The sequence below is a fragment of the Narcine bancroftii genome, chromosome 13 (genome assembly GCF_036971445.1).
Source record: "Narcine bancroftii isolate sNarBan1 chromosome 13, sNarBan1.hap1, whole genome shotgun sequence".
NCBI lineage: Eukaryota > Metazoa > Chordata > Chondrichthyes > Torpediniformes > Narcinidae > Narcine > Narcine bancroftii.
In genome coordinates, this window is record NC_091481.1 from 12,042,822 (window position 1) to 12,070,403 (window position 27,582).

At 39.4% G+C, this 27,582-nt stretch overlaps 1 protein-coding gene across 1 annotated transcript in view; it reads left to right on the forward strand.

Moving 5' to 3' along the window:
• snd1 (staphylococcal nuclease and tudor domain containing 1) overlaps positions 1–27,582 on the forward strand; it is a 767,382-nt gene that overhangs the window by 626,182 nt on the left and 113,618 nt on the right. The window contains exon 18 of the mRNA XM_069908835.1: positions 5,431–5,575. Coding sequence (XP_069764936.1) covers positions 5,431–5,575 — 145 coding nt within the window. The remainder of the gene's footprint in view (positions 1–5,430; positions 5,576–27,582) is intronic.

A 27,582-nucleotide genomic window follows, 5' to 3' on the forward strand; every position in this document is an offset into this window, starting at 1 on the left:
TTTGAAGGATTTTAAAATAATGTTTTTCTTTTTATTTACGTATATATTTTGAACTATTATGATGATTTTGTTATTTCATTCAGCACACACCACTTTTCTTCCACAACCTGTCAAAGTGGCCCTTCCATGATGATTTGTGGCCAATAAAAAGGGGGGGGGGGGTGGGTAACATTATACATGGTAAAATTTTCCACCTCAAAAATGGGGGGGGGAGGTCGCATTATACACAAATATTTACGGTACGTCTGAAATTAAGTCTGGTGAGAATGTTAAAAGAAAGGATGAAGGTAAGGTGGGAAAGGATAGACTTCTGGATTTGTATGTCATTTTTGTAAGAAACCTGGTCATGCTATTGCAAATTGTTTAGTGTTGAAAAAGAGATGAGAAAAGGCAGTTTTACCAAAAGCATGTATTCAGACAGTTGAATTTAAGGAGAACAGATGTTCCAAACCTGGTAAGGGTGTCATGGATGTTTTCAAACCTTTTGTATCAAAAGGCTTGGTTTCAGTAAAGGAGGGAGAATCACAGTTAAAATTCTTAGAGATACTGGGGCTGCTCAGTCACTGTTGTTGGAAAATGTTTTAACTCTTGATCAAAAGACTGATACAGGGAAGATGACTTTGATTAAAGGTGTTGGAGGTGAGGATGAGTCAATATCTCTTCACAACATAGTGCTGAATTCAGAATTAGTTAAAGGACCTGTTGTAGGAGTAATTTCAAAGTTACCCATGCAGGGATCTCATTTTTATTAGGGAATGATTTGGCAGAGGATAAAGTTGGGTCAGTTTTGAGAAAAAAAACCCCTGCCACAATTTATCTCCTTTAAAACATATCCATATACACTATAAAATACAACATAATCTGTCACAGCTAACTCATCTTTTTTTTATACAACCCACTACCGTGGAATTGTCAGTGGTGCTGTTGTTTTACAGAGCCACACCGTCATAGGTGTATAGTATTCAAGGTTAAAACTTCAGAAGAGTAGGGACAAAGCATTAAATAATTTACTTCAGTCATTAAAAGTTAATATGAGATGAAAGGGATCTACTGTACATCATTATCCTCACTCATTTGTACTCCCAAAAAAATCAATCTTCTCACAATAACCCTTTCTCTTGATACATGTTTGCATGCAAAATCTCTGTCATAAATAAATTTTTAACTATTCCTAACATAAAGATTTTCTGACCAGAATAATAAGATGAAATTGACCTTTTTAATGAGTGAGAGTACAAAAAAAAGTAAAATACAGCAAAATCTCTGTAATTCGGAATTCAAGCAACTGGTAGTCTCAAGCAACTAGCAATAAATTGCTGAAAATAAATGAGTAAAAAAATACGGAATTTTAAAATTGGCGCACCTCGACGTTCGATCTCCATTCATGCAACACGCAGTCTCAAGCAACCGGACAGCTTGCTTATCCAGCATCTACCAATCTAATCCCTGGAGATGCTGGATGCCAGGTTTTTTAACTGTTGGTCACTTTTCCCAATATCAATACTCAGCAGTTTTATTTTTATGAAATTTTAGGAGATTATAAAAGAAGTGAAAAAGGAAGGAGCAGTTTGTGGCAAATATCTCTAGGTAATACATTTCACATCTTGCACAACCTCAAAACAGATGTGTGATTGGGAAATTCACTGAGGTGATCTCCGAGAGATCCTGTGTCATGCACCTCGAGGCACACTTGATGACAAAAGATGATAGTTCATTTAAAGTCAGCTCTGGGAAAACTGCTATGTATTTGCACAAAGGTGAAGTAGCCTTGAACTATCCAGGGATCATGACTTGCTGAAGATCTCTCCAGGGAAGACCTGTTGATTATACTTATAGGAATGGATGTATGTTGATGAAGGAGAATCCGATGGAAGATAGTTCTCATAATTCCTTTGGGCCTTATTAATAAAGAAATTATACTAATGTGGATTTGAAGTTTGTGGCTGTGAGGGAGCGCAGTGTTTTTATCACTTATAAAATTTAAAACAAGTGTTCTGTGCTTTATACAACCTAGAAATTATAATTATTAAAATAAAATCAGTTTGCGGAATTACCTTGTGGATGTTATACATGCATTTTACCCAGTCCAACCTTCATCCACGCAGGAAGTGTCAGCACTTTATCCCTATGACGAACATGAATTGTTACAAATGTTTTAATGGAAAAGTATATCTTTCTCGGCATGCCTTTTTCTTTCTTTGTGTCTGTTGACTGCTATTGAGGCACAACTTTGTGGGTACTTGCTGGAAAATGGTGCCCAGGGCACAAATCCACATCTTACAAGTGAAAAATTCTGGTCGAAGGCCAGGCCCGCTATGATGTCCTCCTATAGCTTGCTGTGTTCTAACAGGCCTGTGATCCTTTCATTATGTCATTGGGCATCTGGAGAATTTTGTGTGCTAAGGTCCCTAAACCTCCAGTCACATCCAACTTGGATGATTGGAATCTTTAGCCCTTTTTACACAGCCGTGTAAAATGGGGATTCCTGGGAAATTTTCCCGTAAACCAGAAGTGTGAAAAGGCCTAATGACAGATGTGTTATTATTAATCTTTATGATAAAATATATTTTTTAAAGAGTTACTGTGGAAGGGGGTTTGGAAACAGGGAAACACAAAGACACACAGAGAACGTAACATCATTTCAAAGCAGACGTCGACTATATCAAGAGGGAGATGTAGAAACGTATTGTTCAGTTGAAAGCTGTAAACAGCCATAAAAGATGTGATTGTTCTCCATTGAAATCCTGAGACAATAGGCCCTTTCATGCAGTGAAAAAGCCCGACTCTAAAGGTGGAGATTCTCCACCCTTACGTCAGGAGACTTATATGAATGTGCCATGGCCGGCTCCAAGGTGCTGACTACAAGTGGCTGGCTAGGGGTGGGCTGATGACATCACAATGAAGCTGTAAGCCCGCGTCCTATCTCCCCCCTCTCTCTCCCACCCACTCACCCCTCTCCCTCCATAACCCCCCTCAGGACAGAGGGGCCGGCAGGTTGGGGGCAGCGGGAACTGTCGGCGGGAACGGTGCTGGCGGGAGATGTCAGGGCAGGGGGGTGCCAATGCGGCGGGCTGTCAAAGCAAGAGGGGCTGGCAGAAGCCGTCAGGACGGTGGGGGGGGGGTGTCAAGAGCTGTCAGGGCAGGGGCTGGCCAGTGCAGGCTGCAACAGCCATGCTGGCTGCTTTGGCTTTTGGGACCACTCATCAGTGGCTCAAAACCGGCAGAGTAATGGGTGTCTTCCTTACCCATAATCCCCAACACCATTGGAACCATTCTGGGAAACACAGTTGCATGAGGGATTATGGGTAGGAAAGACTGCCAGTGCTCTGCCGTATACTTATGCCGGGTGGCGCCATGCACCAGTCTCCCTGCCTCCATCTGCTCTGGCGAGCACAACAAGGCTCCGCTCAACATGAATGCGACACAAGAAGCAGGCTTTGAGGGTTGCTCCATGAAAGGTACATTTATATTTTTCTCTCCATGCTTATAGTCAACGTCCAGGCAGAGGTTGGCATGAAAGGGCCTAATGAATGTTTGCTGTGTAAACAAATGGCCATTTGCTTTATGACTTGTGTTGACACGCCAGAGATCATTTTCTTGTTGACTCATCTTTCTGAAGAAATAAAGCTTTAAACATATCCAGCAGTGATGTCATTTCATGTGATTACGACACTTCAAGAAAGCATTTTTAATAAAGAACCAGATTCATCTGAAGTGAGAAATGTAGTAACATTCTGTGAGAAAAGAAGTGCTACTGTATTCTCCTTGTTAAGGGAAGAATACTGAATCAAAGTGACTTCGTAAAAAAAATAGCCACTTTGACTATCTTTCTTTGTTAAGAGAGAGCATTTGTAATGGCCATTTCATCTAAAACCGTTACCTAGGTTAGTGAATCATCATGGAAATCACAAGTTGCGTAACCTTCATGCAAGAGAGGGAAATTGTGGAAAAAGTCATTCGTATGAAAAAATATTTATCTGAAAGCAACTCTACAAGAATTCATGAGTTTTGAGAAGGCTGATGTCTTGGTGTCTCCAGAATTGTGCCTAAACTGTAAAGGTTTGGGATCTGCCCCACGTGCATGCACACACTTGCGCATAGTAGGGCTAAGTTTCAAGTTAAGTAAGAAATGTTATTTATAAAAATTATTGTTTTGAAGATACCACTGTCTTGGTGAATTTCTGTTCCTGGTTGTCTAAAATCCAAGTTCGATTTTTGTTTCAAATCAAGCGTTGATCACAGAATCAATGCTGCTGAACTCTATCCTTTCAATCAGAGTTGGCTGATGATGTGGATATGTTCAGTTTGAAATGTTAAAAACACTTCTCTTGCATTGATGGAGTTGGACTAATCATTAAAGTACTGCAATTCGGAATGTAGGTTGTACCTCTCTTATCTGGTGCTCTGTGGTTGGGCAACTCCTGTGGTCTGACATGTTTTGAATCTGCTGCTATTAGTACAAACAGGGTGTAATTCGAATCCCGATCCCAATTGCTGACACTCTAAAGATGTTGTGCTAATCACTGCGTCAACTGTGCTGGTCAATGGTAATGAGAACCCCATCTTCATTCATCACAAGCCATGTGTTAATAAAATCTTCCTCCATCTGGAGGGACTCCACAGGGGAAATGTTCTTCTTGTGGTTAAGAGTGGGAGAGAAACTGATACGGTCCCAACGTTGATGCTGAGCGAGAGGCGTGGGATGTACCTACCGAAGGCTGGCCCACAGGGCACGGCAGGCACACTGTGCCTGTCCTTGAGTACCTCCACAAACCCAAAGTAACAGCAGAGTCTGTGCATGCACGTGTTAATTGTTTTCCAGCATTTTCTGTGGTCTGGCAATGGCCATATCCCAATGTCACTGGATTAAAGAGGTACAACTTGTACCAAGTTAAGACCTTCTACTGTCATTCATGAACTCAGCAAATTCAAGGATATTACTTCACTGCGTATGTATGAACAGTGTACAGTATTGTAGTCTCCTCTGCCAGGACGTAGTGGTAATGTTTCTAGTTCCAGCAGTAGCTGTTATAGAACACTTCAGCTTTAAATTAAGTTTTTATTTCTTCAAAAAACATTCTTATTTCCAACCAATTATTTGGCTCTGAAAATCTTCCTTTGTTTCAAACCAAAAAAGCTAATGGCACAATTGTGCCTGACCTACTTAAATTCTTCTTCAAATCCCTTGATTCCCTTGTTATGCAAAAAATATTGATTTCATTCTTGAATTTTCTTGATTCCTACAATCCTCATAAAGAAAAGTGTGGAGGAAGAATTCATCTCATCTCTGTGCGAAATATGTCTGTCATGGTTTCTCTTCAGATGTTGGTCAACCTGCTGAACATTTCTCATGCTTTTCTTTCATGGTTTGTATTGCTGCAAGTTTTTCACGGGCTGCACTGATTCACTCTTTCTCTGATTTTATTGTAGGTCTGGTCAAATTACGAGGAGCAGCCAACAGAAGAAGCAGTGCTACAGGTGGCAGAGGAGAAGGAACGTACAACCAACTACAAGCCTGTTTTCGTCACTGAGATTACAGATGATCTTCACTTCTATGTTCAGGATGTTGAGACTGGTCAGTACCCTTTGGCAAGAAGTGTTTCCTCTTGACTAAAATATATCCCAATAAAAAGTATGGTATCCAGTTACACAGCAGAAACACACACAATATAGCAGTATTTGCTCTCTTTAATATTTCTAGACATAATCGAGCAGACTGTAAGTTTGGGGCATTTTTTGCTGTAGCATTTAATGTTGTGAATTGGGAATCAATATGCATTGGTTTTGTGCATTATGTTTAATTTAAAATATTATCATTTAAAAGTTTTAAAAAGTGGTAGAAATTGCACCATCAGACTGGCCAAATTTACCAAATGACTCTTTGTAATGTACTGAAAGCAGTATGGCTCAACAGAGATGGTATTTGAGCAATTTCACTGCAGCAACTGATTTCCACTGTCACTGATTTCCACTGGTATCATACAAAGGGCATTCTTCATGGCTTGGCTTCATGAACGAAGATTCAGGAAGGATTGTAGACATGGGCAAGTCCTTTGAGGCTGCATAATTGATTCTTTAGATGGAGGGCAGTGTGCCCAGTACTGGCCCCACCCTTTACACCCAGGGTTAATCTGCCATGGTCTAGCATGCTAAGACAGTGACAGCCAGGTCCTCAGGTCATAGATAATACTTCAGAGTGTCCTTCTCCTAGATGGATGGCCTGATAAGGCTAACGAGCACCATCTACCCATGTTTGAAATCAGAGTTTTTCTTCTCTTGGGCTGATCGTCAAGCAAGGCTAATGAGCTCAGCCCACCCATCCATTATTCCTCTGGATACTCGGTAACGCCATGACATAGCAAACTCAGTGAAAACGGGGGACACCACGAGAACGTGTTGCTATGGTCTCAGTAATGTAGGAGAGGCCATTTGCAATGACCTACTGTCTGTCTCTCACTGAGAAAGGAGAGGCAAAGTATAATGTGTGTACTTCCCCTGGGTGAGCGGGTCATTAGGCCCAGACCTTACCTCGCCCCCCCCCCCCCCAAACAAAGGGCATTACAAGAATATTTAGTTATTCTTTGCAGCCAGCATTTTTGTTGTGTTCTGTAAAGAAACATATAAAAGATTAAGGATCCGTTCAATCACTATGGTCCGTAAGTGGAGCGTTACCAGACTTTATACTGTATTACATCAGTTCAGGAGGTGGTTTTTTTTAAAAAAAAAACATTGTACAAAGAGGGTAATTTTATGCTGGAAATGACAATGGATTTGGAAGATTGGATCAGGTAGAAAAGGAAGATGAGTTTCGGAGCTGGCTTTATTCAGTTTGCAACTAATTCTGGCAAGTGAACTGTGATTGTAGAAGCAGCAGGCAGTATATGAAGTTTAATGTTATCGTGACATTTATTGTTGTGGGAGAGGGTTTGTTTTCTGAAGTAGGTAATTAAAATAATGGGAACTGCATATGGAGCAATTTGGTCAGCAGCAAAGAGGCAATCAGCTATTTTGTACAGCAACTATCAGGAAATTAGGCCAGTAGCTGACATAAAGTTAGGATGCTGAGCAAAGAATTCTTTCAAAACTATAATAAAGGGTCAGGTGGCACATAAGGAACGGAGACGAAATTGCTGCTTGACCGAGAGCTCTAATGTAACATTCTCGGGTGAAGTGAATTGGATGGAGGATCAACCTCTTTACTGAAATTCTACGCTAATATCGGCCAAGCAGGTTGACACTATGGTCAGGAAAGCACATTCATGCCTCTACATTCTTAGAATGCGAGGAAAGTTCAGTATGTTCCCTTGTCCCTCAGCAACTACTACAGGTGCACCATCAAAAGCTCACTTGATAGATGCATTGCAGTATGGTTCGGAGCTGCTTGGTTCAAGATAGGAACACGTTGCAGAAAGTAATTAATGTACTTTAGAGCATCATGCACCTTCATGGACTGCATCTACGTCTTCCAGTGCCTAGCAAAGGCATCTAACATGCTGAAGGACCCATCACACTCGAGCACACATTCTTCTCCCTCCTCAACACATCTGGGAGAAGGTTCAAGGGCGTGAAATTGCTCATGCACCTATCTGGCTCCTGAATGAACCCCACGGTCGTGCTCTCAAGCTGCCCTTACTTTGTAATAAAAGTCTTAATCAGTTGTTACTCTTTACTCATGAAACCTTGTACATTTGCCACTGTGCTCTTGCCTTTCTACTCTGCACAACTGCATAATGTTCGTCTTAACCTATTAGAATGCATGTGGAAGAACCCTTATCACTGTATTAAGTGTAATGTGACTATTTAACAGAATATACAACAGTAGTGCACAGACACAATGCCTTTGGCCCACATGACTGTGTCAAACATAGACAAGTCAAACTAAAGCTCTGCTGCTTTTACCTGATGAATATCCAGTCATCCCCTTCATATCCATGTGTCAATCTAGAAGTCTCTTAGATACTACTATCGTAACTGTTTATACCACTGCCACTAACAGCTCATTCAGGCACCTACCACTGTGGAAAACATTTGCAAAACATCTTCCCCCTCAGCTTAAAATGTCCACAATCATGTGACGCTGGAGAAGATTCTGTCTACCCTATCAATATTCTATCAGGTATAGACATTTTTTTTATTGGTGATGGTGTTACAGAGTCCAGAGGACTCCAAAAACTAGCAGCAACAGATATTCACCAACTACTTAAACCAAAGTCGTTTTTAATTATATTTGAACAAATAAACAGAATTGAACTTTAACTTATTACAACCTACCTAACTACTTAATCCCCTCTCTAACACCAAGCGCAGATGTGTGTCATGTATATTTAAGATTAGAAAAGTTCTTTGGATCACAGTCCAATCTCACTGGTTGCAGGCAGTTCTTGTACTGTGCACAGAAGTTAGCATGAACAAAGTTCACCAGTCTTTGGTGCTTTTTTTTTAACTTTATTTAAAGATTTTATCACATGAATAAAACAAAAAAAAATACATTTAAAGAAAAATAAAAATAAAATAATTATTACAACACAGCATTAATGACCTAACTTAAATCAGTCTAACCCCCCCCCCCTCCATATATACGGCCACTAAAAAAAATCTATATATATAAAAAAAAAACCACCCTTCCCCCTCCCAAAATAAAGAGTGAAGAATTAATAAAGTTAGTAATATTATTAAAAAAAAACACTCACAAACAAAAAAAAATAACAGGTAAAAATACTAATAAAAAAAAGTTATCAAATCTAAAATATCACACATAAAACATATTTAAGTCAAGCTTAATTGCATGTACTTAACAAATGGAGTCCACTTCAGCTTATAAAAAGACATCTTATCTTGAATTGAAAAAGATATCTTTTCCATAATTAAACAAGACTTCATCTCTAAATACCACCTATCTAAGGTTAATATATTTCTGTCTTTCCAAGTAAGCGCTATACATTTCTTGGCCACCGCTAAGGCTAAATAGATAAAAGAAATCTGTTAATCATTTAAGCCCAAGTCAATTAATGATTGCATATTCCCTAATAAAAATATATCAGGATCTAATACAACATAGATATTATATAAACTATTAAATATAGATTGGATACCTTTCCAAAACTGTTGCAATCGATCACAAAATCAAACAGTATGTAAAAAAGTATTGGCCATCTGATCACAACGAAAACAACAATCTGACTTACTAAGACTAAATTTTGTCTTTGGTGCTTAACAGGCAAATGATTACCACTCAGAAGGGTCCTTGCTGGTTTTTAGAGAGAGATTCCTTTTCCAGGACATCCACAACTGATTCCTTCTCAATCAGCCTTGCTGACGAATCTTGCCCCCTCCAGGGTTCTCCAGATGATCCTCTTTCTTTCAGGTCACCTCTCAGACTGCCAGTCTTCTCCGTTGACCAGGCAGCCTTCCAAAGTTTGCCATCTTGTCCTTCAGGAACTGATTTCTGTGTCCTCTCTCTCTGTTTCACACCCTCCCTCTCTGAGAGCAAAACCATTCTCCTCTGCCTGCAAAGATCACATGCTCTCCCAGGCAAGCTGCTGTCCATACTTTGTTGCCTCCTGCAAAAAGCATTCTAAAAAAACTCCTGCAAATATTCTGTGTTTTAAAATGTATGTGTGCAAGCTGGTCTAACAATTCCTCCCAAACCACCTCTAAATACTCTGACACAATGGGCAGATGGAGTCTTTGAGGAGTAAGAGCCATGAGATGGGGAGAGGGATCCCCACCTGACTTCATCTGCCAGGTGAGGCTTCCCTACACAGTGTAGCAGAAGTTATATTGTGCTTATAACTGCTTTGCATTTAACCTTTTTTTAATGCTGGCACCGGGTACATAAATTCTCCTTCAAGATGTTTTTAAAACATGGATTTTACAAATCAGTGAATATTTGTATTAACTTATGGAATGCATGCACTGCCGGTAAGGCCAGAATTTATTGCATCTCTCCAATTACCCTTGTGTTGTTGAGTATGTGTCATCCTTGTGAACTACTGCTGGCATCATGATGGAAATATTCCAACAGTTGGTTAGGAGTTCTCGGATGAGGAAAACAAAAACATATTTCCAAATCAGTGATGACATTCCTGTGACCTTATCTTTCGAGGTCAGGGTCATAAATTTGGGTGATAGTGTGTTTAAAAAAAAACTTTATCCGTTGCTGGGACATGGTGCAACCATGGTATTTCAGTTGTGAAGCAATTGCCGTTTAACTGGATGAGGTGCTAATCAAGGAGTTGCTTTATCTAGTGGAAGATGTAAGACTTTTGGTGTTACTCATCAGGCAAAATCCACTTAAATCATGCAAATCCCAAGAGTCAAAATGAAATGGGGCAGTTAGAGTGATGGTGAACAGGAAAACAGATTATTCACTATGAAGTCAATTATTCAGATTTCCATTGAATATTTTTTTCTAATTAAATGTTCATCTGTCTGTTGTGGAAAAAGTTGTGTTGTGACAGATAGCCAAAGTCGTTTGGGCGAGTTCTTTCTGCAACACACTAGAAATTGTGCAACTTGTTTTACACTTCATAAAACACTGGAGTTTGGATGTGAGCATAACATTGAGATTGGTTCAAATAGAATTATCTTTCTTCTTTAAGCCATTCCTCCCACCCAAAGATTAAGTACCGTGTCATTATTTGCATATAAGAAGCTAACCATTTAGGATAGACACCCTTTGATGACTGTATTGGAGCCATCGCTAATTCATTCTGAACATCAGAATGTCGATATGATGTCTTTTGTCTCAGAATCTCTACAGCTGAAAGCCTGTAATTACAATTACTGAAGAGAAAAGTTTAGAAGTTTGCAGTGTGAGTTCATTAAAATCAAATGTATTTAAAAACATAAAGAATTAGATGTTGAACAATGCCGAGACTTTTGAGGAAATGCTGTTGTATCTTAATTGCTTGTTCAACTATGATTGGAATAATTACAGGGAAAGGTTAAACAGATTAGGTCTTTATTCCCTGAAGCGTAGAAGAACGAAGGGAAATTTGATAGAAGTATTTAAAATGAAGAGGGGTATGGACAGAGTAAATGCAGGAAGGCTTTTTCCACTGAGGGTAGGTGAGTTGAAAACCAGAGGACATTGGTTAAGGGTGAAAGGGGAAAGATTTAGGGGAACTTCTTCCCACAGAGGGTGTTGGGAGTGTGGAACAAGCTGCCAGCAGAATTGGTGAACGTGGGCTCAATTTTAATATTTAGCAGTTAGGTTTTCTCACAAAATGAAAAAGAAAATTTGAAGTTGCATTTGATCCTATAACAGTTAAATATTGTGCTCATTTTAGATTTTTAAAACTTTTTCTCACTTGTCTTTTTCAGTCCGTCCGTTCAGTTATGTCAACCATCATTGAAGTGATTGGGTAGAATTAATATACTAGTGTGATGTTCAGTTTCTCTGGCTATAAAACGAGTCAGCGACTGCATCTCATAACTCTGTGGTCCATAACCCACTAGATTTGATTTCATTGATTTCTCCCCTCCCCCCCCCCCCGCGCCCCCCACAGAGATTTCGAGAATATTACTAAATTGTGTTTTGACCATCGAGAAAGGCAATTGAAAAGGGAGCCACAGTGGTGCATGTCATCCATACAAAATCAGCTTCTCTGCTGAGAGATAGTTCAGTACCTTTCCTGTGTTACTCTGGTGGGTAACTTGACCAGCCATGTCATGAAGACATTTACTCAAATTAATATATTGGGGGCTGCAAAGTGTATAAATATGTTTATTTAACCAGCTTTCTGACTGATGACAATAGCAAACTGCAAGAGATTTTTAAAAATACAGACTGAAATTGACAATTGTAGAAGTTCCAATCCAGTTCACTCGTGGTGCTTTGATCCTTGACCAATCCATAGTCCCACTTCAGCTAGATTTTCCATTAATTCTTATTAGTTTTATTTCTTGCAGTTCGGTTCAGAGAGCATGCTGCTGTAATTCATTAATCAAGAGAGGCAGAAGTGTCACTTTGTGAATGACTCTCCAGTTTATTTTTGGATATATTAACAGGAAATCCATTCACTGGACTGCCGACTTGCTCCCAGCCTCTAGCTGTATAATAGCCATATCAGACAAGTTGCTTCAGCCACCATCAAGGATTGAAGCCACCATAAATTAGCAGAATGGATTAGGGATAGATTGGCAATTGAAATGCTAAACACCCAAGTATCTTTTTTTTTAATTTCTTATTTTTTATTTTTCACACTATGAATCAAAATACACACAAACATTTCCCTCTTGAATATACAGTGTTATTTTCTCTCCTTTTTCCCCCCCCTCCCTTCCCTCCCTCCTTTCCACCCCCCTCCCTACGCACTAAACGTTCAACATATACAATACAATAAACCCATTAAACAACGTCATCACACAATGAAAATAAACAAGAAAATTGTGTCATCTACTTTTACATACTGGGTCAGTTCATTTTGTCTTCTTCTCATTCTATCATTTTAGGGGGTGGAGGTCAGCAGTAGGCCCTCTCTGTTGTGTTCCATGTACAGTTCCCAAATTTGTTCGAATATTGTAATGTTATTTCTTAATTATATGTTATTTTTTCCAATGGAATACATTTATTCATTTCCATGTACCATTGCTGTATTCTCAGGCTCTCTTCTGATTTCCAGGTTGACGCTATATTTTTTTTGCTACAGCTAAGGCTAATATAATAAATCTTTTTTGTGCTTCATCCAATTTGAGGCCTAGTTCTTTACTACTTATATTACTTAGAAGAAAGATCTCTGGATTTTTTGGTATGTTGCTTTTTGTGATTTTATTTAATACCTGATTTAGATCTTCCCAAAACTTTTCCACTTTCTCACATGCCAAAATTGCATGTACTGTTGTTCCCGTTTCCTTCTTACAGTGAAAACGTTTATCTGATACTGTTGGGTCCCATTTATTTAACTTTTGGGGCACGAAATATAGCCTTTGTAGCCAATCATATTGTATCATGAGTAACCTCGTGTTTATTGTATTTCTCATAGTTCTGGAGATTACCTTATCCCATTTTTCATTATTTATCTTTATGTTTAGATCTCGTTCCCACTTTTGTTTGGGTTTACAGCTTATTTCATCGTTCTCTTTCTCTTGCAGCTTGATGTACACGTTTGTTATAAATCTTTTAATTATCATTGTGTCTGTAATCACATATTCAAAGCTGCTTCCTTCTGGTAACCTCAGCCTGCTTCCCAATTTGTCCTTCAAGTAGATTTTCAGTTGGTGGTATGCAAACATTGTACCGTGAGTTACACCATATTTGTCCTTCATTTGTTCAAAAGATAATAAATTATTTCCCAAGACACTATTTTCTATTCTTTTGATTCCTTTTCTCAGGGAAAATAACTAAACCCAACACTGAAAAAGATATTGGTGCTTTTTTTTTCTTATGGCTCATGACCAAATCCATGAGTCAGCAAACCAAAGTAAACAGACATTTTCACAGGACAATTAACCATAGAACCAATAATATCAGTTTGTCCATGTAGAATGCTTTGGAAAGATCTCGGGCTGTTATGCCTCCTTGTATATTAGTGATATAAGACTTTGTAAAGGCTGCAGAGGAGAATCCAAGTTGAATTATCATTTTAGAGTATTCCATTTATCATGAAGAAATGAAGTTAATGTTTTGCACTTAAATTCTGAAGGGTCATTGACCTGAAACATTAACTTTGGTTCTCTTTCCACACATTGTTGCTTGACTTGCTGAGTGTTTCCACCATTTTCTGTTTCTATTTTTAATTTTGAGCATTTGCAATTTAAACTAAATATTTACTGTATACTTTAGCAAATTTTGAAGTGATTTGGTTGAGTTTTTAATCAGTGTCGACGTCAGACTGTTTTGTATAGCAATTGCCAGCTGCATAGGTTGGGAGAAATCGGGGATTATGCCCATAAATTAGAATAAAGAAGTCTGAGAGGAGATTTAATTGAGTGGGACAAAATAATGAGAGGTACAAAGAGTGGAAAATAGGAAGGATTTGTTTCCCTTGGCAAAAAGGATGATAACTTAGTGACATCAATTTACATTAGTTGGTAGGATTGGAGAAGAATTGAGAAAAAATCTATTCACTCAAAGCTTAATAGAGATCTGGCATTCACTGCCTGAAAAGATGGTGAAGGCAGAAGACCACGTCACTCTTATGGGGTAGCTGGGTGGGCACTTGAAGAGCAGAAAGAGACAATATTGTGCACTAGAGAGTGGGGAAGTGGCATTTTGAGCAAAGGTGAAATGGCCTAAAACTCTGCTACTGATTCCTTGTGACTTTATGTGGTATATCATCTATCCTAGGAGATTCCATGCCTTTGTTCCCAGCCCATTGTAAACTGTTTGCTCTAGTTGATGGAAGCAATTATTTCTGTAGCTAAAGGTGACAAAATCACTGATAGTTCATTGTCCAGAATATCTGTTGCAACCCATTTACAAAGTGCCAATTAATGGGAAAGCTTAGATTGAACCTTGTACAGTCAAATTAGCTGTCAAAGTGAATGCATGAAGAATTCATTTTGAAGTCTGTATTTTTGGCTTGTACGTTTCATTATCCTTTTCAGAAGTTGGCTGGGTAATAAACAGAGGACCAAAAATAGACGTGTCGTTGAGATGTTTTCAGCAGTCTCCTTCAAAGTAGGGGTTGAATGACATCGTCTGACCCACTTACTGTGGTATACTCAACTCAGGAGCTGATTCATTGATTCCCTTGCTTTTCCTAATCAGTGAATTTAATTATTAGAGCCTTGCTGTCTGGTTCATGTCCACGCTCCATGCCAGATGAGCAGTTTGACACAATGACATCTTCATTAGCCTCAGCTGCCTGTAGCATGGGCCACGAGATAATAGCGCCTTTCACATTTGCAAGTGATCCCAGGAAATAACTGCCGATCGGCCTTTAAAGTACCTAGTGTGAAAGCAAAATCAGCTCAATGCCAGCATCAGATGGCATCATCTTGCGCCGCGGATTGAGAGCCTTGGCCCCTAGTACAATCCCCAGCGTCTGCAGTCGCCAGCGTTGCAATCAGGCAATTGAAATGACCCAAGTTTTTGCTGCACCCAAGATCGCATCTGGTAACTTAAAAGTCTTTCCATGGCTGGTCATGGTCGCTGTTCACCAGTTCTTCCGGGTTCAAGGGTCCAGTGCCCTTTCAATTTGTTGCTTTGCATCGAACTTATCCCAGCATTTGTGGAATCCATGTTTCAAAGAAACTCACTGCGTCTTTCCCTCTATTCTTTCTCTCAATCCAATGATTCTTACGTTTTTACGTCTGCTGAAATTTTCTATATGATCAATCTTGTCCATCACTCTTTTTTGTGACCCATGTTTTTACTTTTTCTTCTAGTGCCTCTAACCTGTCTTGTTTTGTCCAACTCAGCCGCCGAATGAGTCATTCGTTCCATTAAATCTTCCAGGACTTCTTTGATTTTCGACACCTTTTCCAATATGTTTCTCTTTTCTGATTCCACCCCCCCCCCCCCCCCCCCCTGGCTGGGTTCAGCCGGTCCCAAGGCCCCTCCTGAGTCTCTCCTCACCAGGCTTCCACTCAGTGTTCCTGGCTGAGCTGTTGCTTCTTCAGTTTTTAGTTTTGGTTGTCTCAGTCATTTGGCACTAGTTTTGACATTAAAATTCTGGTTTTGAGCTTTCTAACTATCTTTTTAATACTTTTTGTGGAGAGCTCTTTCAAAGCACTTCTGCTCAGCTCCTTAACATGGCCATGCCCCTCTCGACTAATATATATTATTTGGAATATATGAGCCTAATATATTTTTGGTCTTGTTGATATTTATTCCAATATTCTTTCTGCTTTCTTATGAATACATATGCAATATCAAAGGAGTACACAAGCATCAGTTTGATTAGTCAGTTTTGAGAAACATTGACCTTGATGTGTTGAGTGATTATCCCTATCTATGATAAAGTGTACTATTCTGAAAAGCACGTCCAATGACAAGCAGGGTGGAAATTGAGCACAAGATAGGGGACTGAAAGCTTCATCCATTTTTCCTCACTGAGAGGAATTAGCTACTCTTTAGGGATTTTAGATTTTTTTTATCAGTCCACTGATCCTGTTATCAACATTTTGATTAATATAAATTAGCTTGATGTTTAAACACAATGCTGAAGAAATTCAGCAGGCCAAATAGTTTATATAGCAAAGACTAAAGATACATAGCTAATGTTTCAGGCTCAAAGATACTTTTGTAGTATTCCTAATTTGAGTTGGAGATGCTAGATTATATTAAATCCAGTTAGTTATCCCAGTAAAGTTCTACTAACATATGAAATAATTTAATTCCAAAAGCTCAAACTCCTCTATTTTTTGATCTATCCAGCATCTTGAATAAAACTGACATCATTAAAGCAAAGGTATTATTTTCCATCTCAGCAATTACCTCTCACCCCTTCCCAAACTACCCCATCCTCAACCTCTTCAATGTCTTGTTTTCTTGAGCAAAGTCCTTCATTCACTGACCCAGCATTTTGGTCCTTGGTATTGATGACAATTGGAGAGTTTTCAGTGCTGTGAAATGTTGCAATTAAATCCAAATTGAAGTACCCTGGGCTCAGAATTTGCTCAGATATGCATTGTTCTCCATATGCTGTTTCATGCACAGGATAGAGAAAAATATAACTGCAATCAATTGGTGAAAATGCCAATGGGCAAAATATTGTTCATTTATTCTTACTTTTGATATTTTATGCAGCTCCCTTCTAATCCAGCTGTGTTTTCTCTGCGTGAGAGATTATAACCATCACTTTCTTTGGAGAAGAGAAACATGAGGGATGATCTGAAAAAAGAGTTTTTTAAAATTAGGAGGTTTAATAAATCATTTCCCATTGCAATGTCCAAAACTAAGGATCTAATAGATTACTCAGAAATATAGAATTCAGAGCAAGAATTGTTTATTCAGGATGGTGAGAAAGGGATACTCTCTGCAATATGGAGCAACTGCAGTAAATAACAAAAAAATGAATTGGGGAAGAGTTAACAACTAAATAAGACACACAGTGAAATGCATGTCTTTTGTGCAGTATTGACAATCCAAAATGCTTCTGAGAGTCAATCACATGACTGGAAAAATCCTGAACTTCTTGAGGCTTCCTTGCTACTGCCATTGCTTCTGATATTGAATAGCTTGTGAAGTGCCAACTTCCTGCTGGGATATCTGCTGGCTGAAGCCGTGCCAGGTTAGACTGCATGGGACTTGTTGAACGTATGTTGTGCCCGACTGGGTTCCATAAAGCAAGGCTTAAATGGAGCATAAATGCCAGCAAGAAGTAGTTGGCCTGTTTCTGTTCAACCGATATAATTCCATGCAGCGCAGTACCATTTGCCTTTCTAGTGTGTTCTCATGCTAGGACTAGCAATGTTCAATCTGTATCTCTCATGAATTCAGGAACAATCCTTGATGAACTTAGCCATCTGGCAGTCACTAAGAAGATACCATTTCAAAATAAAAAGGATGTCCATACTCGCTTCACTTTGAAAATCAATTATATTTACTGAAGGCTTGCCTTGTGGACTTTGGATAAGCCTGGCACGTCGTTCAATATGAGCACAACAGATTACTGCTTTCAACAGCAAAGGCTTGTATCCCAATATGCATTGTACAAATGATCAGCACTTTCCAACATTTTGCTTTGCTTGAATTGTAGTCAGTTAAGGGAGAGGGTCTGATGGCCTCAATAAATAGCATTTGACATTATTAGATGAACATGTCCATAAACTCGAGACTAGAGCAGATTCCGAAATGATGAAGGTTCTTTAAAAATGTTCCTCCTACTACTCTTTTTGGAGGCAACATTATTTTTCATGAACTGTCCTTTAAACCAGTTAACTCATTGGGAACATGATGTAATCATTTGTTCAACCAATCTTAGTGGAAGCTTCTGAAATTTTAGTTATATTAGGTGGGGTTGTTTTTAAATCCTGAATGCATCTTGTTTGGAGAGTTAGACAATAGGAGTCAGAAGCTTATTCCATAATTTTATGACCTGTATTCTCACTTCATCTTACCATCTGAGTTCTGTAATCATTAATACGTCTTGTTACCAAACACGTATTAAATTTGTTTTTTTTTATTTTTGAATTGACAGTTTGTAGAAGGATGTTTCAGAGGAGTGGCACCTGCCTGACTGATTGGTCAGCAATAAAACATTTGACAGTTTCTTCATATGTCCCGATGTGACGTTTTAGTGCAGTTGCAATACCTTAATCCACTGAAGTGTGTGGAAATTGCCTGATCAGTCCAGTCTCAGTGATCAGCAAAATGTTGGGCGTTGTCATTCACAACTGATATGAAATGGCATTTCGCACCAATTCACTGATGCCCTATTTAAATCTTGCCAGGAATACTCAGTTCCAGACCTCTTCACAGCTTTGGACTGAACATGAACCAAATAGTTGAAATCCAATAATTGGGTGAGAGTGGCTACCTTTTACATCAGAACATCACTACTGGACTTCTTGAGGACAGAGTTCTGGGTCTGCTTTATCAATGGCCTTCCTTCAGAGGAGAGGATATTTGCAGCTAATTGTGCAATGTTCACTTCTGCCACAACTCCTCAGTAAATTAATCAATGCAAGCTTGTTTGTTACTGGAGACAAATAACATTTACACTACAAAAATGCCAGGCTTTGACTATCGCCAATAAGGCAGAGTCCAGCAAACTCTCCTTGACACTTGATGGCATAACCATTATTGAGTCCAACACAGTAACCTCCTGGGGATCGCAAATGAACAGACATTCAACTCAGCAGGTCAGAAGCTGGGTATTCTCTGGTGATTTGACATGTCGTTACACCTTTAAAGCCTTTCCACTATCTACAAGGCACAAATTGGAAGTGTTCTCGAATACTTTCCTTTCACCTAGATGAATAATACTATCCAGGTCAAAGCAGCCCGCATGAGTAAGGATCTTTCCACTCCCTAAATGTTCAAATCCTCCACTACTGGTGCACAGTGGCTTTAGGGATACCATTCACAAAATGTACTCAACTTAGTTGGCCTGTTACTTCAGTAACAGCTTCCAAGCCCTCAACATGTAGTACCATAAGAACGAAGGTTATAGATAGACGGAATACCACCAACTGCAAATTCCTCACAGAAACCATGTTGTTATTCATTCATTGTCACTGGCTCTAAATCCTGGAAATCCCCATGAACACTGTGGGGTATCTTCACGAGGAGTACAGTAGTACAAGAGAGTGACTCATCACCAAGAGGGCAGTTAGCAATAGCAGTAAATGCCAGTCATGTCAGTGATGTCTATATCCTGAAACATGAATAAATAAGAAAAAAAGTCCTCACCAAATGGATTTGGTTTTCTGTATTGCTCCAAGTGATGCATAAGACAGCCTTGTAGAGTAGGCAAAGTAATGTTCCACATATTAGTTCATTATAAATGGCTTGCACAGTACAAGGTTAGCAATGACTAAGATGTATTGCATCTTTGTTTTCCCAGCTATAAAGGATCTTGCAAGAGCAGGGTTCAATACATTTTTCAGAGAGACAGATTTCTCTGGTACACTTCTCAGTAACCAAGTCACACACTTGGCCTAGAGCTAACCACGTCAGCCATTGATTGGAATTACCAATAATGTTTCCTTAATATATATCTGCATTGACTGAAATTTCAAGACACGTAAACCAAAGGCAAGAGGGCTGAGTTTGTTATGCAATTAATCAGTAATGTGACGACCATTTCCACATCACCACTCAACCCCAAATTCTCTCGTAATCATTGTCTAATTATTTTTCAATATGATTGTCACTCTTTGTTCTTTTGTCATCCACTGTCTACCCTCACTCCCACCTAAGGTATTGAATTCTGTGGAACAGAAGCCATGGGGTACAAATATTTACACTACTGTATATTTCATGGATAAGGTGACCTTCGGATAAGATGAGACCCCGATTTCAGTCTGAATTTCATGGCTTTAACTCATATCGATGGAATAAGACGACCCTGCAAACACGTGTTGACTGAGCCGGTAGGTGGGTGAAGCACCGTCACAAAGTGATTCACGGCTCAGTCTGTTGCTAGCTTCTGTCTTAACCAGCCATTTAAAGATCATGTGCGCGGAGAATGGAGTCATTGGATGATGAATACTGAAAAATCCTTGACCAAAGATGAGCTATGCGTGCTGCATTACTTGATACGCTCTGTGATCTTGTGATCAAAGTATGGGATAAAGTGGAAGTAGAGACTGCAATAAAATCTTTCATAAAATGTGGTATCTCTAGTGCAGTGGATGGTACGGAGGATGATTTATTGTGGGACCCTGACGACGAAGCTGAAGCACCAGATTCAGACTGGGACCCATGTGATGACAGTGTAAACAGTGACACACCAGATGTGCCTGCTGAGTTCTTTGCCTCAGACGATAAAGCTAGTGATCTTCAAGGATATTAAATGTGGTTTTTTTTTAAATTTTATAACTTTTATTGGTTTAACACCATATTGGTAATGGATTTTAGTGCAAAATGAAAATTGTGTACACTACAGTTGCCTTTTTGTTAAAAATACTGGTAACTTAAAAATTTGTTATAGGGTGTGGTCTGGGTAGGTTGTGGACCAATTAAGTGGTATTTTGAGTAGAATTTTAAGGTCACTGTTTTGGTATCTGACTTGTAGGATTTGAGCCCTTTTATTTGGGGGTGTTTTTTAGATGCTTCAAGTGTCGTCCTTATCTGCTGAAATATACTATAATTTCCTGAAAATGGTGAATACGATATGACACTGAGGAAGGTGTATGACACATTTACCTCTATCAGATGGATGGACGTTGAGTACAGGATTTAGGATGTCATGACACAGGTATACTAGATGTTGGTGACATCTATATGCAGTTCTGATTGTCATACTCGAGGATTAATATGATAAAGCTAGAGAGGGACAGAAAAGATTCATGAGGACATTACGAGACTGGAGGGCTTGATTTATAAGGAGGGACTGGATATGCTGGGACACTTTTCCCTGGAACATAGGAGGTTCAGGTGTGACATCATAGTCATTCAGTATGGAACAGGGCCACAGCCCAACTCGTCCATGCTAACCAAGTGGCAAATGGGTAGCCACATTGGCCAGCATTTGGTCTTAAAAGACCTTCCTATCCACCAATCTATCCAAATATCTTTTGTATATTGTTATTGTGTCTGCTTCTAGAAAATTGCTTTGGATACAGACCACCCTCTGAGTGGAAAAGTTGCCCCTCAGGTCCCTTTTAAATCTATCACTTCTCACCTTAAACCTAGTTCTAGAAACATCCACCCTGGGAGAAAGACTGGGAGCATTCGCTTTATCCAAGCCCCTCATGATTTCAGAAACCTATATAAAATTACCCCCAGCCCATTGAATCTCTCTCTCTAACTCAAGCCTATTAGTTGCAGTAAACATCCTAGTGATTTTCTTCTGCACCTTTTCAGTTTATTCATGTCACCCCTTAGCTGGGAAACCAGAGCAGCACACAGTACTCCAAGTACGGTCTCACCAACACCTTGTACAACTGAATCATAAGGTTCCAACTTCTGTACATAGTACCCTGCCCAATGAAGGAAAGGATGTCAAATGCCTTCTTCACCATCTTCTCCACCTGAGTTTCATTTTCAAGGAATGAGGCACCTGAACCCCTTGGTCTTGCTGTTCTACAACACTCTCCAGGGCCCTGCCATTCACCTTGCAAGTCCTGCCCTGCTTGGACTTACCAAAGCACAGCACCTCACACTGATCAAGGTTAAATTCCATTTCGTACTCCTGAGCTCACCTTCCCAATAGTCTGAGATTCTGTGTGTGTGTGTGTGTGTGTGTGTGTATATATATACATATATATATAATATATATATAAGTTCATACAGAGAGGGAGAGAGATGTCATCTGCAACATTTACTAATCATGTTAATAACTACATTGCCATTCAAGTTGTTAATAGACTTAACAAACAACAGTGGGCCATGTACAGACCCCTGCGGCACACCACTTAGTCACAGGCCTCCAATCAGAAGATTATCTTTCCAATAATATCTTATTCCATGAAGCCCATTTTGAATCAAATAGGCTAGTTCCACTTGTATTCCCAGTGATCTAACCTTGTGTATTAACCTGCCACATGGGGCCTTGTCAAAGACCTTGCTGAAATCCGCATACATTAAGACCACTGCCCTGCCCTTATCAATCTTCATTGTTATCTGATTCCTGAGACACAATCTGCCACATATGTAGCCATCCTGATGGCCTCCAGTCATCTCTTGCCTATTCAAAATACTGATAGATCCTGTCCCTCAGAATCCCCTCCAGAAATTTTCCAACCATTGATGTCAAACTCATTGGTCCTTAGTTGCTTGGCTTGTCCTTGCTGCCCTTTTAAAATAATGACACACACAATGTTAACCAACCTCCAGTCTTTCTGCACTTTAGTTGAGGCCTAAGATGAAGTAAAAAACTCAGAAACATCCCACAAGGTGTGATGCTGCAGTTTGTCAGGCCATGTGGATTTGTCCACTTTAATACAAGTTAAGGCAGCCAGTGCCTCCTCCCTGTACTTCTTGTCTTGGTCCAGGACCTCACTGCTTGTTTCCTAAATTCCTTGGCTTCCATGATCTTCTCCATTAAAGACTAATGAGAAATATTCATTTAAAATCAGTGCCTTTGCACAAAGAAAGCCCTGTTAATCTTTAATTGCTCCAATGATCTTTTGCTTTAAATCTAACTGTAGAATCTCTTGGAATCTTTCTCTAACCTGCCTGCCAGTTCCATCTTTTGCCTTTCTGATTTCCCTCTCAAGTTATCCTGCACTTCTCATCCTCAAGGGATTTGTTTGATCTGTACTGTTCAAGTCTGACATATGGCACCTCCTTTTTCCTGACCAGACCCTCAATGTCCCATGTTCTCCAGGGTTCCTTGAACTTGCCAGCCATGTCCTTCACCCTAACAGGAACATGCAGTGCCTGAACTCTTACGACCTACCCACTTACCAGCCATCACGTTGTCTGAAAACATCCTTTCTCAATCAACTTCTACAAGTTCCCACCGAGTTGCTCCAAAATCAACCTTGCCCCCAGTTTAGCACTTTAATTTGCAGGCCAGACCCAACTTTCTCTATAACTAAAGGTGATACAGTTAGATTAGCAGTTAGCAAAATGTTGTTACAGTGCCAGTGACCTTGATTCAAATCCATTTTTTTCTGTAAGGAGTTTATACATTTCCCCCTTGTCTGCTTGGATTTCCTCTGGGTGCTCTAGTTTTCTCCTACCCTTCAAAACTTAGTGGGTCTGTAGGTCAGTTGGGTGTAATTGGGTGGCAGGAGCTCGTGGGCCAAAAGGGCCTGTAATGGTGTTGTATGTCTAAATTTAAATTTTTTAACTAATGGAGTTATGGTTACTGGATCTAAAATCACGTGCCTTATCTCATTCTCCAAGAGGAGATCCAGTATTGATTGCACACTCTGTCATAGGGTCCTCAATGGGTTTTTTTTTGTAATTCATTATTTATCGCACTATGAACCATATCAGCCAATATATTTACAGATGCGTCTCTTTAAATATTCACAGTGACATTTTCTCTTTTTTTCCCCTTCCCCCTTCCCACCCCCTCCAAAAACAGTAAATATTGGACATATAAAATACAATAAAACAATATCTTTATACAAAAGGAATACAAACAAAAAAGACATATCATCTACTTATTCTTCTTATCTTATCATTTTAGGTGGTGGTGGTCCTAGGCCTGCTCTTTCTGCCATGTTCCATATATGGTTCCCAGATTTCCCCAATCATTATAATTTTGTCTTTTAAATTATATGTGATTTTTTTTTCCCAATGGGATACACTTAAACTTTTTTATATATTCCATTAATGTTTATAGTCATTTAGTCCAGCGTGGCCATCTTATATCTTTATTTTCACTTCTTTTCTGCCTCTTCACCACCTCCATCCCCTTTTTTCCATTACTGTTTGTTAAGTTTTCCTTTTTAATCTCAATATATGACAACACATTTAAGACATGAAATACCCCAACAATCCCCACAAGCAATAACCCTTTAACCCCAAATGAGCCTCTCCTCGGATTGCCTCCTGTCCCTTGACGGCAACCACAACTCCCCTTTCCATTCGGTTTGTGAACTTGCTCGCAAGCGTCAACCGATTTTGCAGTAACTTTTATTCTCCCCTCCCCCAGCCCCCGCCAGAGAACACTATTTTCCTATACTTAAAACAAAGCTCTCTTTTTTCTTTTTTTTTTCCTTCTTCCCCTTCTCTTATCCATCTTCACATATACATTATCTTTACTTTATATTTATTACATATTTTTGTATATTTTCTTGCCGGACATCCTTATTGTCACTCCTCCTCCTCTCTTCTGTCCTGCAAATGTTCAGCAAATTCTTGGGCTTTCTTTGGGTCCAAGAACAGTCTATTCCGTTCCCCAGGAATGAATATTTTGAGTACCGCTGGATGTCTTAATATAAAGTTATATCCTTTCTTCCATAAGATTGTTTTCGCCATGTTGAATTCCTTCCTCTTCTTTAAAAGTTCGAAGCTTATGTCCGGGTAAAAAAATATTTTTTGCCCCTTATATTCCAACGGCTTATTGTCTTCTCTAACCTTCTTTCTTGCCTGCTCTCTTGTTTTGTCAATGACAAAACATTGTCAAGACAATGTTTTCTCTTGTCGTATATCTTAGAAATTTTATCAATATAAATCTTGGTTTTTGATGTAGTGGCGATTTCAGTATTAGCACTCTATGCACCCTTTCGATTTCTATTTCTTCATGTGAGTCTGTTATTCCCAGCACCTTTGGAATCCATCCTTTTATAAATTCCTTTAAATCTGACCCTTCTTTGCCTTCTTTCAGGCCCACTATTTTTATGTTGTTTCACCTACTGTAGTTTTCCAATACGTCAATTTTTTGTGACAATAAATCTTGTGTCTCTTTAGCTTTTTTTTCGCTCTCTTCCAACTTCCCTCTTAAATCATTTATCTCCATTTCTACAGCAGTTTCTCGTTCCTCCACATTTTCTATTCTTTTCCCTATTTCATATTTCAGTCATGACCAACTCTAAGCTTTGCATTCTGTCTTTAGCTCTTTTCATTTTTCTTTTGATTGAACTAAATTCTAATGATAGCCATTCTTTTAATGACCTCATTTGTTCTTTGAAAAAGGCTTTATCTAAACTTTGTCCTTCTATTTTACCTTCTTCTTTCCTTTGAAATTCTTGGTATTCATCCTCCTCTTCTTCTGTGTCTGTATCTATGTCTATGTCATCTTCTTCTCTGTATCTGTGTATCTTCATCCTTCTCTGGTGAGCTGCTTCTGTATCCTTGCTGGGCCTCCAGATGGTGTGTCTCCTATTGTTGGGCCTCCTGCTGCAAGTCGACCCATTGTTGGGCCTCCCGCTGCAGGTCGACTCGCTGCTGATCCCCCTGCTGCAGGCCGACCCACTGCTGGGTCTCCTACCGCAGGTCGTCCCCCTGCCGGTCGCCCCGTTGCTGCTCATCCTCTTCCTGCCCTTCGTTCTCTTTCTCACCATTCTTCTTTCCTCTTTACTTCCCCCAGCCAAACGCCCTGATACTGGGCGTCTCTCAGCTGAGTCCCCCTCCCGTCAGCGTTAACCTTTTCTTTTACTTGCGCACTGCACATGCGCACCTCTTCTTGGCTCTGAAAGCCATTTTTTAAGTCCGCCAGTCAGGAGGACACCACTCCTCTGGAGACTCACCAACACCAGAGATTGGCCACTCCTCTCGACGGTGGCTCTGCTCCGACGTCCAGGTAAGGCCTTCTTCTTTCTTCTCCAGTGATTTTCCTTCTTCCCTTTTCTCTGTTATTCTTACTTTCTCTCTTTTGGGCACCATCTTCTGTCTCTTCTCTGTAGCTTTATCTTTCTGTATTTTATGTTCATTGAGTTCTGTTTTTTCACACTTTTTTTTTCTTTTTCTCTGGAGGGGGCTGGTTCCACCCGACCAGCCACTACTCTATCACGTGACTCCAGCCATCCTCAATGGTTGAGGAAGCTCGCATGGACACAAATTCCATCCTGTCCAAGCCCTTTGTACTATGGGAGCCCAAAACAATATTAGGGATGGGATAATTTATAAAATCATCTGGGGCAGAGGGGTCTAAAACTAGATAGTATAGGATTTAAATGAGAGGGGATGAATTTGAGGGAACCTGAGAGGCATCTTTTTCACACAAGTGTAAGGTGTATGGAATGAGCTATGGTTGAGGTGGGTGTAATTATAATGTTAGAGAGGCTAATGTGGTTGGACAGAATATGGATAGGAAAGAATTAATGGGATATGGGCATTTACATTTACATTTGCAAACCAAGGGGGCTAGCTCAGGAAAACACCTTGTTCAGCATCGACAAGTTGGACCAATAGACCCAGTTTTATGTGATTTTACTTTGTGACTATAACTTAATCACAGATTGTGTGTGGGATGTTTTGGCACTAGAATCTGCAGGAAAACAGCAATAAAGTCCAACATCCATTGCAATTGAGACCACAGCTGGAAAGAAGAAGAAGAATTAGGCAAGTTAAACAAGAAAGTTTACAGGTTCTATGATTGTGGTTCAATGTACAAAAGCACTGGAGAAACTCAGCAGGTTACGCAGTGTTCTTTATTTAGAGTAGATATAATTTTTAAAATCAAAAATAGACTTTATTCACAATAAATTATTTACAAGGAACCATTCAGTCTCTTACCACCTTTAGTTTTGTATCGATACATTTCTATCATTCTACATTGTTTCATTCATTTCTAATGCAATCTGGTTGGAGAGTGCCCACACGAAATATTCGGTGGTGTTCCTCCAATTTGTGGATGGCAAATTAGGCATGGTTTTTTTATTATTTGTTTGCTGAAATGTTTTTAATTACTTGGAAGTGTTCAAATTATTATTTTATTTTGACTGGTTTCTTATTGCTTATGAATGTCAGCCTAGATTAAGGATGAATTGCATGTGAGATTTTGATGTCTATGATGAAGGAAAAATTTAGCAAAAGTTTCTCTGCCTGTTTCTAATCTTTCCATTATTTCTCTGGCTCAATATGCAATATCATACTGACTAATGTGCCAATTTTCAGTTGGAATATTCAACTGCTTTCTCAGGTGGGTCTAACACTTTTTCTGGTTCCATTTCAAAGAGGACTTATCGCTGCTCTGGTGGCCAATATTTATTCTTCAATTAATGTTTCTGAAGCAGGCGATCTGATCACATTGCATTGCTGTTCATAGGAACTTCCTGTATATGAATTACTTGCATGAAATAGTTGACACAATCTCTTCATTACATCAGTGTCTTTGCTTCACAAGTTCTTCATTGGCTGTAAAGAACTTGCAGTGTTTTTAATGAAACGTGAAATATTCTGTATAAATCAACTGCCATTTTTTTAAAATGAGACACGCCGAGTGATTTATTTTGAAGCTGAGGAGCTTTGCTTTCTTAATGTGGTGGAAATTGTTAAAGATCAATAACTATTCCTTCTCAGATCTCCTGGAGAACTGAGTGTTTGAGATTTGTTCCAAATACGTTGTCAGAATATTTACGCTGCAATTCAGAATCTCATCTGAGGCAGTGTTACTGCTCCCTCAC